The sequence below is a fragment of the Plecotus auritus genome, assembly GCF_963455305.1.
Source record: "Plecotus auritus genome assembly, chromosome: 7".
Taxonomy (NCBI): Eukaryota; Metazoa; Chordata; class Mammalia; order Chiroptera; family Vespertilionidae; genus Plecotus; species Plecotus auritus.
Genome location: NC_137774.1, coordinates 54004220 through 54022354, shown reverse-complemented (window position 1 = coordinate 54022354; position 18135 = coordinate 54004220). Strand labels below are relative to the sequence as shown.

At 49.2% G+C, this 18135-nt stretch overlaps 1 protein-coding gene across 4 annotated transcripts in view; it reads left to right on the top strand.

Moving 5' to 3' along the window:
* Positions 1–3416: 3416 nt before the first annotated feature.
* Positions 3417–18135, top strand: part of SLC47A1 (solute carrier family 47 member 1) — a 37454-nt gene continuing 22735 nt past the window's right edge. For all 4 annotated transcript variants that reach the window (XR_013961089.1, XM_080678067.1, XM_080678069.1 and 1 more), the window contains exons 1-3: positions 3417–3632; positions 10353–10454; positions 16713–16781. Coding sequence is in view for 3 of the 4 variants with exons in the window: in XM_080678067.1 (XP_080534193.1) it covers positions 3498–3632; positions 10353–10454; positions 16713–16781 (306 nt within the window). In the remaining variant the exon portion in view is untranslated. The remainder of the gene's footprint in view (positions 3633–10352; positions 10455–16712; positions 16782–18135) is intronic.

The window sequence follows — 18135 nt, the reverse complement described above, 5'->3', positions numbered from 1 at the left end:
CCTTTCCTTTCTCATAAGCACCCTTCGCCTTTGTCTCCTAATCACAACACTATTTGGACTTCTGCCTGTATCATTGCTTCCCATGTTGCTATTCTTATGGATCTCAATAAATGCTTGTGGCCTCTCACTTATTTTTAGGTTACCAAAACTCTTATCAATGCAGGCCCAGACTTAAATCTGCTTTTTTCCTGGTCACCTCCCATACTTGACTCCCTCTGAAGCATAGTGGTCCCTCCTTTGGAAAAACTGCTATTTGAACTACTCTGTTATTCTTAGACAGTCTCTTATTCTGTAGGTCAACTCTGTTATTTTTAGGCTGTAAAATAACTTTGTTTTTTGCTTGAATAGAAAAGATAAACTTAATTGTCTGACCTTGCAATCTAGCCATCTAACTGATACGCTGATATTGATGCCAGGTGCTTGTATAGATATGATACTCAAGGTTACAGGTGTCTGTATAGATATGACATGTACTCAAAGTTACAAGCTGTCTACAAAAATAAGTTACACAAGACCTAGAAGGATATAAAAAGGAAATACTCCCTCCTGTGTTTATTCAGAATGTGACAGAGGTAATCTGCTCTGAACCTGTGCGCAATAAAGATGACTCCTAACTAATTGGTTCATTAATGCGTCTTGTCCAGCTCACTGATTTGCAATACAACACTTCAACCCCCAATATCTTCTTTTGTCTTCAGCTGAAGATGGTATTTAAGGTAATGGCTCCAGCCATTTTGATGAGTTACTTTTATTGGTTTCTCTCTTGTTGATCTGTCCTTTATTATAGGGAGGCTCAGCCAGGAACCCAGAGGATGGAGAAAAAGTTATTTTTCCTCCCCTACTGAGGATCTTATTGAAAGGGTGGGGAGAGACCAACTCCATGTTCCCTTTATTCCATGTCCTCCACCTCGTTGAGTCAGGTTCCCGCCCTAGAACCTCTCCAAGAGCCCAACCCACACTTTTGAATTAGCCAATAGAAATGCAAGAGGAAAGTAAGCTGCGCCCTGCCCCCATGTGCAACCTGACCCGACCAATCAGCGGAGGCCACACTACCTCACCCCTCCTTCCTCTCCCAGGCCCCCTATAAATCAGCACGTTTGGGGCCTGGGGCTCTCTCTCTGCCTCCTGCTGCTGCGTTGGTGAGTGTGGTGGACGGGGAGCTCGAGCTAGCTCCAATAAAGGCTCTTTGCTTTTGCATCAGACTTGGCTCCCTGGTGGTCTTTGGGGATCATGAAATCTGGGCATAACACTTATATGACCTGGAAATCACCCACGGAGGCCTTTCTCAGAAATCCCATTACTAAGCAGCAGCATTTAGGGGAATCCCATAAACTGACTGGATTAGGGTTGTGATTAAACTAGAAGACTCTGTATTTAATCAGGTACACTCTTTCTGAATAGATTATGGATGCAATGTAATGTCAATCAAAATCCCAGCACTTTCCAGATCAAGCAGGTTTTTTTTTCAGCTTCTGAGACAGGTTGAGCCCTCATCATCATAGCAAAAAGCACACCTCTGGGTGGAGAGTTAACATTCTAATGAGAAACGTGACACATGAAAAAGCAGGTTGTTCCACTGCAACACGTGAATCTCAGCCTCTACACACTTAGACCTTATCTTTCCAGCCTCAACTGCTTCAAAACTGTTCCCAGCCTTTTCCTGGGGCTGCTCCCTGTGTGAGGAGCATTGTCATAAACCTCCTGTCTGGTGCTGTTTTTGGGGTGAACTACCTCGATTTCCATCTTGGGAGGCCCCAAGAACACCTGCACCCATTACACTTGTAGTATAAACCTTTTCTTCTTCATCAATTTCAATGGCCTTCTCAGAGGTGACATTAGAATATAATGGATGAGGTCAATTTCTTGGATGCCTATTGTTCCCTTATCTAGTTGTATAGTCTTGTGCTAACTGCATATTATTTTAAAAACTACTTATTGATTAATAAAGTTACTTCTTTCCCCATTACTCTGTGTGTTGATGTTGTTTTTCCAGAAAATGTTTTTTTTCTTTATCCTTGCCTGTTTATACTCTCAATTTTTTTAGAATCACTATTAAAAATTTCAAATATGAAGTAGAGGGTGTCCCAAACACATGTACACACTTTCACAGCTGGTAGCTCAATTGATGTTGCTTTCTTTTCAGCCAGACTAAACTTTGAACAAGGGAAATTCATCCTGAAATGCTACTGGGAGTTTGGGAATACAGTTGAAGTACAAACACTGTCTTTATAATTATTCAAAGTGTGTCTACATTTTTAGGATGTCCCCCAGTAATGGGTGAAACCAGACTAAGCTTTGAACAAGGAAAATTTATCCGGTAGACTTTTTATGGGCATACAGAAAAGATAAGTCTATGGCACAAAACCAGCAACCGCTGGTGAAGGTGCACAAATATGAGACTAAATGATTCTTGATGTTTGCAACTCCATTGCTTCGCGTTATCAGCAGTGCCTGGGCCAGAACGGTCATCAGCTTGAAATCAGACATTGACAAAAAAATTATTCATTTCTGTGGGTTCTTTTAAATTTTGAAAATGAACTGCATGATAATAAGTGCTGACTTTAGAACCATTCAAAGGGTGTATACTTTTGGGGGGACACCCTACATGTTGGGATGGTTTAAAACCTGGCACAGGGATGTTGGAAAAGAGGGGTCCTCTTCAAGGACAGCATGTGCTTTCCACTAAATCAGGTCTTTCCTAAAATTCATAAATAAACACCACATATATTTCACATTAAATTTATTCACATTAAAAACGCACCAAAAAGTATTTGGAGACTCTGCCACAATACGAAGTGACTAGTCCGCCGACTGGTCCGCGGGGACCCCTTACCCTCAATGGTGCGGGAATGGGAGGACGCGGGACCGAGAGGCCAGTGTTTCCTTAGTAACGTAACCTCCAGGTGGCACTTAAGAGCTACAGTTCTTTCTACAAGTGAAAAGCTTCAAACTGTTTCCGAAACCTCCTGGTAGATTACACATTCTTTAATGGATCAGCGGTGGGGAGACACGGAGAAGCAAGTTCCAAACTCAGTCTCCAAACATGTGCTAAGGCTTGTGCTGAAGGCCGTCTCCCGAGGGCCTCCGAGGCCAGGTGTCCGGGTGCGGGCGTGCGCTTAGCCTGCGCCCCTGGAGGCACCAGCTGGGTGACCAACTCCTGCGACACCCAGTTTCAGCCCCTCAGCCCCCCGTCCCAGGCGCCGAGCCCGGGACACAGCCCCGGAGTCCGAGGCTCAGAAAACTCAGACCCCGCAGCTCCCGGTTTGTTCCAGAGCGTTTCCGAGCTTTGTCCCCCAAGTCTGGGAGTCCGTGTGCCTTTGCCAGAGCCGCGGGCACTCGCGCAGAGGTGCAAGGGTCGCCCCGATCACGGGCTGGCTGGCGGCGCGCCCACCTGGCCGAGCGGCCGCGGGGAGGGCGGGCCGGGGCGGGACTGCGAGGAGCTGTCGGCCCTGCGCCTCCCGCTGCAGCCTCCGCACTCCGGGAGCGCGGCCGGCCACATGGAGACGCCCGAGGAGCCCGGGGCCCGGCCCCCAGGCCTGGAGGCCGTCCCCGAGCGCCGCGGGCCGCGCTGCCTGCGCTGGTCCAACTTCCGAGAGGAACTGAGGGCGCTCCTGGTCCTGGCGGGCCCGGCGGTGAGTCGCGGCGCGTGCGAGCGCAGTGAGTGACCTTGTCACCCCCTGGGACGGGGGGCGGGCGCCAGAGGTGCGTGCCCAGCACCCGGCGCACGCGTCCCGGCGGCGCCCTGCCCAGCGCGGACCTTAGGGCGCAGCTGGCTAGCGCAGGATTTGGGGGCCTCTGGTAGCGGGGACCTGCGGTCCCGGAGCGGCTCGGCCCGCCTTCTCCTCTGGGTGCGTATTTTGGGAAGCAAGCAAGTTACCCGAAACGCCAAACACCGGGGAACTGAAACGCGGCCCTGGGGCTGAGGGATCGAAATTACCCAGAGGCAGGGGAAGGCGAATTCCCTGTCGTGGGTTAAGAGCTCCAACACATTGCTAACCCAGAGCCACCTCAGCGCGAGGACACAGGGGCATCCTGTCCCGCTGGTCTCTTCCCCAGTGATTGTGCTCAAAAAAGTTTGGGGTTGAGTTTATTTATTGATTTCTATCCGGTTGGGCTCTTTCTGCGTTCTCTAGTTAAAGTAATGGGGGTTTTAAAAACCACAAGACCCACGAGAAATGTAACCCCACCCCTGTGCCCCGCCAGGCTGGGTGGTTTTCAAGTCCACAGGGTAAGCTCAGTACTGCGCAAGAGCCCTGTGTGGCTTTAGGGCGCAAATGAGCCCTTGGACACGGGCAGACCTGCATCTGCAAAGCCTGTGGCGCCAACTTGCCTTCTGGCGTGGTGGCCGTGTGTTCGGGTCCTGTGATACCCACTATGGGGTGCACAGTGGCTCGAACACGGCCAGGGGCAGCGCCCGACCTGCAGGAAGAAGTTTCTGGAGCTCCTGCAAAGGGAAGAGAGAACGCAGGAAGAGGAGTCTCCACACCTGGGCCCAGGTCCCCAGGTCTCGGCAGGAGGCCTAGGAAGCAGGGCGGTCTCCTCCCCTGTGCCCTCTGCGCACTCACCCAGAACGTGAGGGAAATAACTGCGTGGGTGCGCCACTCGTAGAGCCACCGTGAGAAGGGCTCGGCAAGGCTGTCACTGCTCCAGCAGTACGACAATAAATAGGGCAGCTTTGGGAGACCCAGCCCCGGACAGGCCCTCACCCTCAGCCGACTCCTGCAATAAGCAGCCCCCTTGACCTAGGGGACCTTCCCGGTCTCCAGGGATGAGCACTGGACTGACATGCTACGCCCTGTATGTTTGTATATCATTGTGTATATGTACATAACTGTGTTAAGTACACATGTGATTTATGCCTTGTGGAAAAATAGAAAGCCAAGATAAGCAAGAGAAAAGCTCTGAAATTTCAGCGCTGGGAGAAAACTTGGCACTTTTCCTTCCAGTCCTCTGTGTGTGTTTCTGTGACTGCTTTACCCAACGAGGTCATAGGCTCTGGCACCTGCTTAGTCTCTTATGAATTGTACATGGAGCCCCTGCTGGTCCCCGTCTCTGTTCCCACCTGCACAGCCCTCTCCCAGGGGCAAGGAGAGGGGAGATGTCCCGGTCCTCCATGCTCGCCATCTCTGCTCTCCCGGGTCCCCCTGTGCATGAGGCAGGACGCCTGGTCTGGGTTCCTTCTGACCTCTCTCCCACCCCATCTCCCTACAGGCTTCCAGCTTAGCACTGAGCCCTGCGTATCCCAGAGGACTCACGAAGGTGTTAGCACTCAGTACCCTCCTATGGACTTTCCATGGGGCCTGGGCAGAGAGAACAATGCAGGACACAGAGTGTGAGCTGGCCCACGTTTCCCACTCGCCCTGCAGGAAGCTGTGGGGAAGGGTGTGCTTGTGAGGGAGGGAAGGTGGCCAAGCCTTGGGTGTTTCCACCAGACTTCCTCTTTGTTGTTAACAACTCATCGCTCCGCTGAATTGTCAAAAATCTGGGAAATAGTCCCGAGGAGGGCCTGCCTGTCCGCTGCGTGGGCTGTGCCAGCGAGACAGGGGACTAGCCTGGGCCCAGACCAGGGCACTGGTTTCCGTCAGTGGAGAAGGGGATACATGGGCACCGAGAACCGCCAGGGCTGTGGGCAGAGGCCCTGCTGAGTGAAGACCAGCTGCAGGCACTGGCTGGGCTGCGGTCAGAGGACACGGAACAGGCCGGCCAAGGCTTGACCTTTCTCTCGTAGGCAGTTTGGCTACATCCCAGCCCTGCCGGTTCAGGTGGTTGAGAGCTCTGGGGGATAAGCCAGGGTGCAGGCAGTCAGTTCCCTGGGCACACAGCGTGCCCTGGGATAGGCAGTTCTGAAGGGTCTGGTCCTTGATTAGGCGAGGGTGTGCTCCTGGGAGGAGAGCACACCGGGTCCTCCATCCTAAAAGTTTTTTTTAAAAATATATATTTTTATTGATTTCAGAGAGGAAGGCAGAGGGAGAGAAAAGATAGAAACATTAATGATGAGAGAGAATCATTGATTGGCTGCCTCCTGCACACACACTTCTCCCCACTGGGAATCAAGCCTGAAACCTGGGCATGTGTCCTGACCGGGAATTGAATCATGACCCCCAGTTCATAGGTCGACACTCAACCACTGAGCCACACTGTCTGGAATGATTATTTTTTAAATTTCTTTCTTGATTAAGGTGTTACATATGTGTCCTTATCCCCCAGTGTTCCCCATCCCCACCACTCATGCCCTCACCGCCGTGTTGTCTGTGTCCATTGGTTAGGCTTTTATGCATGCATACAAGTCCTTTGGTTGATGTCTCCCCCTTACCCTCACCCTCCCCTACCTTCCCTCTGAGGTTTGACGGTCTGATCGATGTTTCTCTCTCTTTGGATCTGTTTTTGTTCATCAGTTTATGTTGTTCATTATATTCCATAAATGAGTGAGATCATTTGATATTTATCTTTCTCTGACTGGCTTATTTCACTTAGCATTTCCTTTTTTTTTAAGAAAAGAGAAAGGAGAGGGAGAAAGAGCAACATCGATGTGAGAGAAAAAGTGAAACTTTGATTGGCTGCTTCCTTCACACCTCCTACCAGGGATCCAGCCTGCAACTCGGGCAAACCAGCAACCTCCAAGTGCATGGGGTGACCCCCAACCAACTGCCACACCAGCCAGGGCAAGAGGATATGTTTTTATTGACTTGAGAGAGAGAGGAAAGAAGGGAGGGAGATGGAGAAAGAGAGAGAGAAACATCAGTCAGTTGATTCCTCCCATAGGACCCCGACCAGGAATCAAACCTGCAATCTAGGTATGTGCCCTGACTGGGAATTGAACCCGAAAACTTTTGGTTTACAGGGCAACGCTCCAACTAACTGAGCCATCTGGCCAGGGCATCTTGAAGGTTTTACAGGCTGGGAACTTCGGGAAGGTCGTATGGGATTATCTCAACAGAATATCCATCAGCTTTATGCTGAGGCACCAAAATGGGATTTATTCTCCTGACTTCATCTGTCTTTGGGTGAGGTTGGCACAAATGGCACTGACTGGGTTTCTGCTGTCTGTCTCCCTGAGGTGGGTGATTTAAGCTGTTTACCCTCTGGCTGGGGAGAAATGTAAACCATTATTCTTAAGTGTCCTTGCTTAAGAAGGTAGGATTTTGCAGTTTACTAGATGGCTGTAAGCTGCTTGTGTGTGTAAACTGCTTGGCTGTTTAGCTATCTGCTTCAGTTTCTCTGTTCCACTTGTCCTGGCTTACTGGCCTGCCTCAGAAAGACACAACAATGTGCGTGAGACTCTTTTCCGGGATGCTCCCTTGCTCAGGGCAGCTCGGATGTCAGGTCACTAGGTGAAGTTTTCAGCACCACATTAATCTTGAGGAACCGCCACCGTGTATTAGGTTCCTCATAGGCCATGTTGAATGAAAAATAATATTGACTCGGTGTTTCATTGCCAAAAAGGATTAATTTGGGGGAAAATAAAAAAGTTGGGATAGACCCAGGACTAGGCCAGGAGCCTGGATGAACCAATCAAAGGTGGAGCCCCAACCAGCCGGGAGGTTCTGCGTCCTAGGCTTTTGCTTCCTGTTCCAGGAATCCATGAGCTGTGGGCAGGGTCCCAGCCAGAGGAGTCAGGGGTCGCCCGAGGGGAGATGCAGGGCTTCGGGCTCCAGATCTGTCCCCAGGTCCCTTCACTGCATCACTCCTGGTCTCAGCCCGCCTCCCTCCTGGATCAGTCCTGGGAATTTATCCTGGGAGTTGTTCGCCCACTCTGCCTGCAAATGTGAGAAGCCCTCACCACCTGCTCCCCTCTGCCAGCTGCAGGCAATCGTGGCAGAGGCTCGATCCTGAGGTGCAGAGGGCCAGCGCAGCTCATGCCCCAGGCCTGCGAGTCTTCTGCCCAGCGCTGGTGGCTTTATGTCCTACCTCCACAAAGCAGGGGTGCTATAATACCTCCCCTCACAACACGCCCCTGGTCTGAAGGGGCCTTGAAATCTGGTGATACGGAGGCTGGGTTAAATTTTCCTCCCTCCCCAAACCCTCCACAGACACACACACACACACACACACACACACACACACACGGGCACTATCTATGCAAACTTAAAATACTATACCTTTGACAACAGTTATACCTCTAGGAATTTCTCTGAAAGGGTATCTTCCCCCAAGTGTACAAAGAAATATGTGTACGTAACAAGTTCATTACTGTGGACAATCTCTGGATTTAATTCATAAGTGATGGTGCATTCATACAATGGAAAAAAAGGTTGCAACCATTGTGTGAAGACATTACAAGCTGTGTGCACACTGCTCCGTGTACTTAGGTGGGGAAGTATATGTAGAGGGAAGAGGAAGTTAAACAGAGGGACAGTTATGGCCAGAGAGCTTTGTCAGCATGCTTTCTTCTGCAGGGCTCTCGTGGTGAGGAGTACAGTACTTCTCCCAAGAGCCCTGGCTCCTCCCACAGGCCCTGGCTCTTCCCACAGGCCCATATTCATGAGTCGCAATCATAATATTTATCAACCAAAATATCATTATGTGGCACATGGCTGTATTCCCATCCGTGGACTGGGCATTCGCCCTAAGAAAATGCCCATTCTCCACGCAATTGTGACTGTGTTCTGTGCAACATGATTTGTAATATCAAAACCTGTGAAGCCATCCAAAGGCCTGGCCATGGAGGAGCCCGAGCAGGCTTCATGTGAAGCCGTGGGAAGTGTCCACGTGGCCTGCCGGGAGCCAGGGCATGGTGGAAGCGCCGTGCTCCGTGGAACAGGGCAAGCAGATTCTGTGCCGCTGATTGCTGTGGTGTGTGCGCATAAAGGGTCAAAGAACAAGGACCTGAAAAGATGGGAAAGATGCCGAGTTTACAAAAAAAGAAAAAAGAGGGGGACCCTGAGACCTTTAAGTTATATAAATTCACAGTTAAAGAGACACCAAGCTCCAGCGAACGAAGCCACGGGAAATGTCTGCAAGTGGCTGGCCCAGGCTCTCAGGGTCTGCTGGCTCCAGCTGCGGATTCTGCAGCACTGGGTGTTTCATACCAAACTTTTCCACATACAGCCCGCCCCTCGCTCTTCAGACCCAGTTTTCTGTCTCATTTTGGCTTACTTTTGCAATACATTCCAGAAGCAGCCCCCTGTGAAGTAGCAGGAGGCCACTGGAGATTAGCGTCACCCTTGTTTTCTGCAGTGAGAGAGGCACTGGGTCATGGTTTGGAAGTCGGTGCAGAAAAGATATGCTCCCCCACCTCCACCTCAAAACAGGCCTTCCAGGATGTGAGGATCTGGGTCCATCCACAGAGCTGAAAACTCTCCCCCAGATGCGGATTTTGGGAAGGAAAGAGGGCTGCCATCTGAAACACCTGGGGGGTGGGGGGGAGGGCGGGGAACTGGTTAGGTCCCAACATCGCAAATTGGACCCGTGGCTGTGCTGGCCGTGGTGGGCTGGCGGAGGGGAGGGCTAGAAGCTTCCTTGGGAGCCAAGAAGACAGTGTTGTCTGTGCCCCAGAACCCGGGAGACCTTTTCCCTTGAGGAGCTGAGAGGTGGCAGCAGTAGCGGGTCTGCAGGCACCTGTTCCCTTGCCTTGGGAGTGGGAGTCAAGTGAACCCACCTCTTGGACCACATGAGCCTCCCAGAGCGAGAGGCTTTCCCAAGGTGTCCTGAGTTTTCTGGGTCTGGCAGGAGGGTCTGGGCCTGAGGGGAGGTGGGAGGTGGTTTTAAATTAATGGAAGGAAATAAGATACAAGTACAAACTTTCAGCTAAAGCATTAGAGCGATTCCTGCTGGCTCCTGGAATGGTGGGGAAGAATAGCTCAATATCCCAGAAGCTGGGCTTGCTCTCCTAGCGGAGGCTTCATAGAATTCAGGAATTAACGTGCTCTGCAGACCGGTAACCCAAATCCCAGATCCCGCTGGTCTGGTCGGATGGCCTTACTTCAGCCTCAGCTGCTCCCACCTGTGGAATTTCTTGCTGGCTATTGGAGGCTGTATTCTCTCTAGTTCTCACTATGAATCTGGGATAGCAAGAGACTTATCTCAGAAGGCAGCCTCTGAAAATCTCAGAAAAAATATACATATGATCTATGGCATGAGAATCTAAAGTGAAAATAGATTTGAAAAGCTAGGGAGTTTTTAAAAATGTGATTCTGATAGCAGTTACAAATAGGCTTTTTAATGTTTTCAAGAAACCCACCAGAACCTGCACATTCCCTGTGGGAGCTGGCAATGCTCCCTGAATCCTGGTGCCTCACTTCTAACAAGTTGATTCAGAGGGTGGGGGTTGGGGGCGCCCCAGGAATCGCACTCAGCTCTCTCTGTGATGGTTGGCATTCATATGTAACTTTCTGTTTTCGGTCTCTTTCCAGTTCCTGGCCCAGTTGATGGTGTTTCTGATCAGTTTCATAAGCTCCGTGTTCTGTGGCCACCTGGGGAAGCTGGAATTGGATGCTGTCACACTTGCAATCGCAGTACGTGTGGGACTGTTCTGACACGTCCGTATTATTCATGAAAGCCATCTGTATGCGTTGCCTCTTGCTGTGCTTAGGAATGACACAGTTTAGCAGCTTAAACCAATGCGGATGTGTTAGCTTGCAGTGATAGAGGTCAGAAGTCTGAAATGGGCTCACTAAATTTAGGTGTTGGCAGGGCTGTAGCCTTAATTCTCCTTTGCCTATAACGTCACATATTCCCACACTCTGCGGGTGGAGACAGGGACATCTTTGAGGGGCCTTTATTCTGTCTACCACATCAGCTTATTTGTAATCCATGGAGATCTGGCTCCCATTCTTGGTCCCACATCTGGGAGAAGGGAATCTGAAAAGGGTTGAACTCTGACTTCAGGAGAAACTGTGAACAGGGCCTGGTTGGAGGCATGAAGTTCGTGGGGGCATGAAGTCCTGAGAGCATGAGCGCATGTGTGGGAGCGCTTTCTCCGGAGCCATGGCAAGGAGCTGGAGCACTTCTCCAAGCCGTGACCAGTCGGTCGTAGTCCAACATGCAGAGTGAGTCCTGAAAAGCAGCTGAGGTCATGAGGATGTAGGTGTTTGAAGGCGCTCGCACTCTCTACTCCAGGAACCATGGGTCAACTGGAGGACAAGGACCAGATGACCCCCGGAAGAGAAGTTGACAGGCCCTCTATTGCCAGTGGTTAAGGGTGGCATTTTGACAAACAAAAGGCAAAACCCTCAATCAACAAAAGGACTATGATTTGATTTATTGTAATAGCCACTTTATTACAATGTTCTGGAACCAAACCTGCAATATCTCTGAGGTGTGCCTGTATTAAAGAAAATAAAGGAGAGTGATGTCAGAGGAATGGTGGCATGAGAGAACCCTTTGGTATCTTCCCTTAAAGTTTTAACAATTTGAACAACTATAACTCAGCATGGGATTCCCTGCTCAATGTACAGACACAGCTGAGAGATCTTTACATGGTAGCATCTGAAGGTGGGCAAGTGGGAACAAATGGGGGAGGTGGGAGGGAGGAGGACTCAGGCGAGCCATGGATGCAGGGGAGGGGAGGAATCCGGTTGTGGCTGGTGTTTCCTTCAGCTGGAGGAGCAGAGAGACTTGGTGAGCACTCCTGCAGAAGTGAGCAACATGAGCTGCAGCTGAGCCCAGAGACCTGGGCAGGACACAGCACTGGGCTGCTGCTGCAATTGTCTGGCAGTTGGAATTCAAGACAGAGAAACAAAGCCATGGAGTCCTGCCACCCGTAGACTCCCAGGACTCATCTTCCTTCACCCTTGGTGTTGGGTTGTGGAGCACATTATTCACAAACCAGAGAACTGGTACAATAGGGTCACTATTTCCCCCGAGCAAAGGATGTGCTCTGTGACTGGTCCCTGCTTGGGGCCCAAGGGGGCCTTTGCAGAGGTCCAAGGTTGCCATTGCTGGGAGGGCAAAACAAAGAAGGTGGCTGAGTTCCCTCAGCCAACCCCATTTCCAAGCATCGCGGTATACTGATGACAGCCAGAACCACTGCTGGGGGTCAGCATTCTGATTTTACAGAGCTTAAAAACTTGTGATTCATTGCCACCTACTAGAAAATAATAAAAAGACCTCTTCATAGTAATCAGCTAGAAAAGTGTTACTCATACATAGATGCCTAGACAGAGAAGAAATCCATCTAATATCATGAATAACCAAGGTAGTGAGGCAGCTCAGAAACAAAATGAAAAATCTCCAGAAAACAAACTTAAACACATGAAAATATGTGATATAAATGACAGAAAATTCAAGATTGCTGTTCAGAAAATACTCAATGAGATGCGAGAAAATACAGACAGGCAATTTAATGCATTCAGAAAACAAATTAAGAAACAAAACGAGTACTTTACCAAAGAGATTGAAACTTTATTAAATAACTAAACAAAAATTCTGTAGATGAAGAACTCAATAAAAGAGTTCAAGAATGAACTAGTGAGCATAGGAAATAGAGCAGACCAGATGGAGGAAAGAATTACTTTATCTAAGATAGAAATATCGAAATGATGCAGAGGGAAGAAGAGTGAAATTTGAGCTTAAAAATATATATGAAAGAACTCTACGAGAACTATCTAACTCCAACAGAAAGAGCTGTCTGAGAATAATAGGGCATACCAGGAGAAGAAGAGAGGGAGAAGGGAATGGAGAGCCTATTCAAACAAACAGTGGATGAGAACTTTACAAACCTATGGAAAGAAGTAGATCCAAGAAGCAAACAGAACACCTAGTTAACTCCAATTCAAAGAGGCCTTCTTCAAGGCACATTGAATTAAAACTGTCAAAAATTAATGACTTTGCAGGACAGCCAGGGAAGAGGAAAGTAACTGATAAAGGAAATCCCATTACGTTTGTGAGTGCCCCACGTTGGGCTGCCAGTTACGAGTGTCCCTACCACGTCCTGCGTGGTTCAGGGTTCAGGTTCAGGGTTTGGGCTCTGGAGGAGGCCGCACACAAATGAAAGAGACTAGAAAATGTTAATTTGGAAATATTGGGGCCAGGCGGGAGCCCAACTCAAAGGGAAGGACTCCACCCCACTCTGACCTTGCTATCCCTTTTATTAAGACTATGGGATATACCCATAGCCTTTAGGCAGGCAATTCCAATAATAGCCAATCAGCAAGGATTTACATAAAACTAAAAGGTGGAAGTTGTGTTAGCTACCATTGTCTCAACTAGACAGTGGGTGCTTAGCTCTGACCTTTCAGAGCCTTCAAGGTTAATCAGCCTTCCGGGTTCCTTGTCCACACCTCTCTGCTAGTGAAGACAATGGGCGGCTTCCAACATACGTTATCATCAGACTTCTCAGCAGAAACTCTACAAGCCAGAAGAGAGTGAAACCAGATATTCAAACATCTGAAAGAGAAAAGTTACCAGCCAAGAATAATAGCCAGCAAAGTTATCCTTTAAATATGAAGGAGAAATAAAGATTTTTCCAGACATAGATAAGCTGAGGGCTTTTATCACCAGAAGACCTCCATTGTAGGAATATTCAAAGGGGTCATTTTACCTGAAACAAAGAACATAAGGTCACAACACTACGGGTAAGATCACTAAAAAACTTACAGCATTAACAAAAATAATTTGTGACAACAAAAGCATAAAAGGGGAGAGGGAAGGTCTAAATTTGCAAAGGAGGATGAAGATCAGATGCATTCAAAAGAAAAAGGACTACAGTATATATGCAACTTTATATTTTATAAATCTAACTAGAGGCCTGGTGCACAAAATTCACGCACTTGGGGGTGGGTGGTCCCTCAGCTCGGCCTGCGCCCTCTCGCAGTCCAGGAGCCCTTGGGGGATATACGACTGATCGAAGTCTGACATCCTTAGCACTGCCACAGAGGCAGGAGAGGCTCCAGCCACTGCCACTGCACTTGCCAGCTGTGAGCCCAGCTTCTGGCTGAGCAGCGCTTCCCCTGTGGGAGCACACTGACCACCAGGGGGCAGCTCCTGCGTTGAGTGTCTGCCCCCTGGTGGTCAGTGCATATCATAGCGACCAGTCGTTCCACCATTTGGTTGATTTGCATATTAGCCTTTTATTATATAGGATGGTAACCACACACACACAAAACAAAATGGAGAAACATAGCTTAAAAAACAAAGAGAAAACAGAGGAGAGAGTATGGAATACCACCAAACAAAAACAAAAGACAGAAACACAAAGGAAAACAACCAATGGAGGTACAGAGCTACCAGAAAACAGAAGATAAAATGCCTATAGGAAATCCTCATACATCAATAATTACCCTAAATGTCAATGGACTGAATTCACCCTTAAAGAGGCACAGAGTAGCAGAGTGGATCAAAAAAACAAAACCCATCGCCCAGCCGGCATGGCTCAGTGGTTGAGTAGCAAACTATGAACCAAGAGGTCACGGTTCGATTCCCAGTTAGGGCACATGCCCAGGTTGCAGGTTCGATCCCCAGTGTGGGATGTACAGGAGGCAGCCGATCAATGGTTCTCATCATTGATGTTTGTATCTCTCTCTCCCTCTCTGAAATCAATAAAAACATATTAAACACACACACACACACACACACACACACACACACACAAATAAACAAAACCCATCCATATGCTGCCTTCAGGAGACACAGCTAAACTACAAAGATTAAGGTAGATTCAAAGTGAAAGGGTGGAAAATGATTCTCCAAGCAAATCACATCCACAGAAAAGCAGATGTAGCCATACTTACATGTGATGAAATAGATATCAAGATAACAAAGGTATCAAGAGACAAAGATGAAAATTTTATAATGATAAAGGGGACATATGTCAAGAAGACAAAACACTTACCAATATACAGGTGTATATGCACCCGACCAGGGAGCACCAAAATATATAGAGCAACTCCTAACAGAAGACATACAAAATGCCAACAGATATGAAAATATGTTTAACTTCACTAGCTATTAGGAAAATGCAAATCGAAACTACAATCAGATACCACCTCCCCCCTATACACGTCATTAAGATAAGTATTAACAAATTTTGGGAAGGATGTAAAGAAAAATGAACCGTCATTCACTGCTGGTGGGAATGTGGACTGGCACAGCCACAGTGGAAAACAGGCTGGTGCTTCCTCAAAAAATTAAGAAATTAAGAATAGAGTCAACACAGCAATCCTCTCCTGAGTATCTACCTGAAGAACTCAAAAACATTTATATACAAAGCTCTATGCACCCCTATGTTCATTGCAGCATTATTCACAGTGGCCAAGGCATGGAGACAACCAGTGTCCTTCCATAGAGGACTGGGTAAGAAGATGTGGTACATACATGCTATGGAGTACTAGTCAGCCAAAAGAAAAGAGGAAATATTGCCATTTGTGACAACATGAATGGATCTTGAGAATATTATGCTAAGTGAATAAGCAGTTAGAGAAGCTAAGAACCATATGATTTCACTCATGTGGGATATAAAACTAAAATGCATAGACACGGACGACAGTCTGGTGGTTACCAGAAGGAAGTGGGGGATGGGGGGGTAAAGGGGCCACATATATGGTGACGGAAGATGATTTGACTTTGGGTGGTGGGCACACAATGCAATACACAAATCGTGTGTCATAGAAATGTACACTTGAAACACGTATGATCCTATTAACCAATGTCACCTCAATAAATTTAATTTAAAAAAAAGAAGAAACCAAGACCTCTACTCCCTCCCAATGACTTGTCTGTCTTACTGAGAGTCCTGATCTAGAAATTAAACTGGAAAATGAAGTCCTGTATTCCATTATCTAACCTAAAGTCAGAAAGAAACCCAAATCCTCCCTGTATCTTAGATCAAATCCCCCCAAACCAGAGAGAGATGTCCTTGACCTCTGCCAGGTGTGAACTGGCTCTGCATGGCCAAAGGGCCTGCCCACTTGCTCTCAGCATGCGCTCCTGGTCTCCCAGCCTCCCCAATGCCCCTTGCTCCTGTGGACAAGGCACATATCGCCTTCCCTGCCTGCGCCCTCCAGGCTGTGAGCTGTATCGGTGAACCTTGCGAGACTAACACTCTTCACGAGTCCCCAGCATAAACGGACTATTTTGCTTTCAGGGAGCAAGTGGACAGCCCCAGGCTTAGTTTTCCTTTTTGGTTTTTGCTGTTTGGGAATTTGGGGGGAGATAGAAATGTACTCAGCTAGCCTCTAGTGGATTCTCTTTGGTTAAGGACGTGCAAGAAAGCTGGTGCTTTCAGACTGCTGGTGTGGCTGCTGCCCCGGCATCTCCCTGCAGACTCCGGCGGAGGTAGCAGGTTCCAGACAGGCCAGCATCAGAGGTCCTGCCATGCCCCTCCCTGACTTGGGGCTGCAGCCATGGGCTCCCCAGAGTTCCAGGAACCCCAGGCTTTGCTGACCTGGTCAAACCAGCACATGTGGGAGCCCCTGGCATTGGCCTTGACTTCAGAAACCGGATTTTGCACTCCCAGAGTCCTTCGGGACATTGGAACAAGCCAGGCTTGGTTTTGAGCAAGTGGACTTACCCACCTGGCGTCCTGCTATGTGCCTGCCCCTTAGGAAGGATCTGCGTTCCTCTGAAATTAGGGAGCAAAATGCTGAAGATTAAAAAAGAACAAGGCTGAGGGTAGCCTTTGGCCTAGACTTCTCTTCTCTAAGCATGTGCACGTCCTCTGTGCCCACCAGCGGTCTCTGCAAGCGGAGGCTCTGCGGCTCTCCAGAGGCGGGCCCAGCTTGCCCCTCCTGTCTTCCCTGAATGCTGAGCGGCCTCTCCTTTGCATCTCTTTCCAGGTGATCAATGTCACTGGTATCTCCGTGGGATTTGGCTTATCTTCTGCTTGTGACACCCTCATGTCTCAGGTAAATGGAGTCCAGGCCACTCTCTCAGTGATCCAGGCGTCTCCCTGGGTATATCTGGAAGAGCCACCGGCAGGAAGAGTCGACACAATCTGAAAGAGGGACACAATCTGAAACCCTGCAGCCTGCGGGCCTCAGATTCCAGCCCCCCTTCCTGCTCCCTCTCAGTGTGGCCGACACCCCTCCAGCTATGTGGGTCGTGCTCATGTGCACGGCTTCCTCAGACTGCATTTTGACCAAAGAGGGGACATTTTATAAAAGTCCCTTCTGTCGCTTTCCACATCATTAAGTGTGGGATAGCTAGTGTTCATCAGACCCACGGGGCTTGTACAACACTGGTTGGTGGCTCCACCCGTGGGCGTGTGGTAAATGCTGCAAGGCCGGGCCCTGGGTGGAGGAGTGCTCCTACCAGCCCTCTGGGCCAAGGGCCCACGGAAGAGGCTGACCCCTCCACATTCCCTCAAGCTTGTTACAGAGGAAGCGTGGCTGGCAAGTCCTCTGTGCCCGGTGGGGCAGGCAGATTGGAGAGGGCCCTGCAGCGGCCCGCCCAGGTAGGGGAAAGACCTTGCATGCTTGCCAGGGCAGGGCCGGGGCATGTTCTAGTAACCACACACACCAGCCACGCATGGGGAGGGCCCATCAGACGTCCCTGTTCCATCCCAGAGCTTGCTGCGGCCTGGCAGTGCCAGGCAGTCACACCAGGGCAGCGTCTCCCCACCTTCCACCCTGTGCCTCTCCCATGAGGTGCCCTGGGTGCCTGCAAGGGGCGTCATTAGCAGGGAGGCAGCTCATTTAGTCGCCAATTGCACACATTAGGGACATAGTGCACAGCAACAATATAGATAGAGGTGCAAGAAAGAGAAAAACATTAAAAGCAGGGATCCAAGTATTAGAAACAACGTTTTTCATCATGGCCCTCAGGATCCGGGTTGGGTGCTAGGTCACCTGGACATGGGATCGGGGCACTGAGGCGTTTACGTGAGCCTTCATATGTGTTAGCAAAGAAGAAATACGAGCAGATTCATGTGGTATAAAAAACACCACATTCAGTCCTGGCCTGTTTGGCTCAGTGGATAGAGCATCAGCCTGTGGATTGAAGGGTCCCAGGTTCGATTCCAGTCAAAGGCACATGCCTAGGTTGTGGGCTCAATCCCCAGTGTGGGGCGTGCAAGAGGCAGCCAATCAATGATTCTCTCTCATCATTGATGTTTCTATCTCTCTCCCGCTCCCTTCCTCTTCCTCTCTGAAATCAATAAAAACAACAACAGTAACAAAACAAAAAAAAACCCAACACACCACATTCTGTTGGGGTGCCCCTCTGCCCCATAACTGTTGGATGCCACAAGAGCAGCAGAAG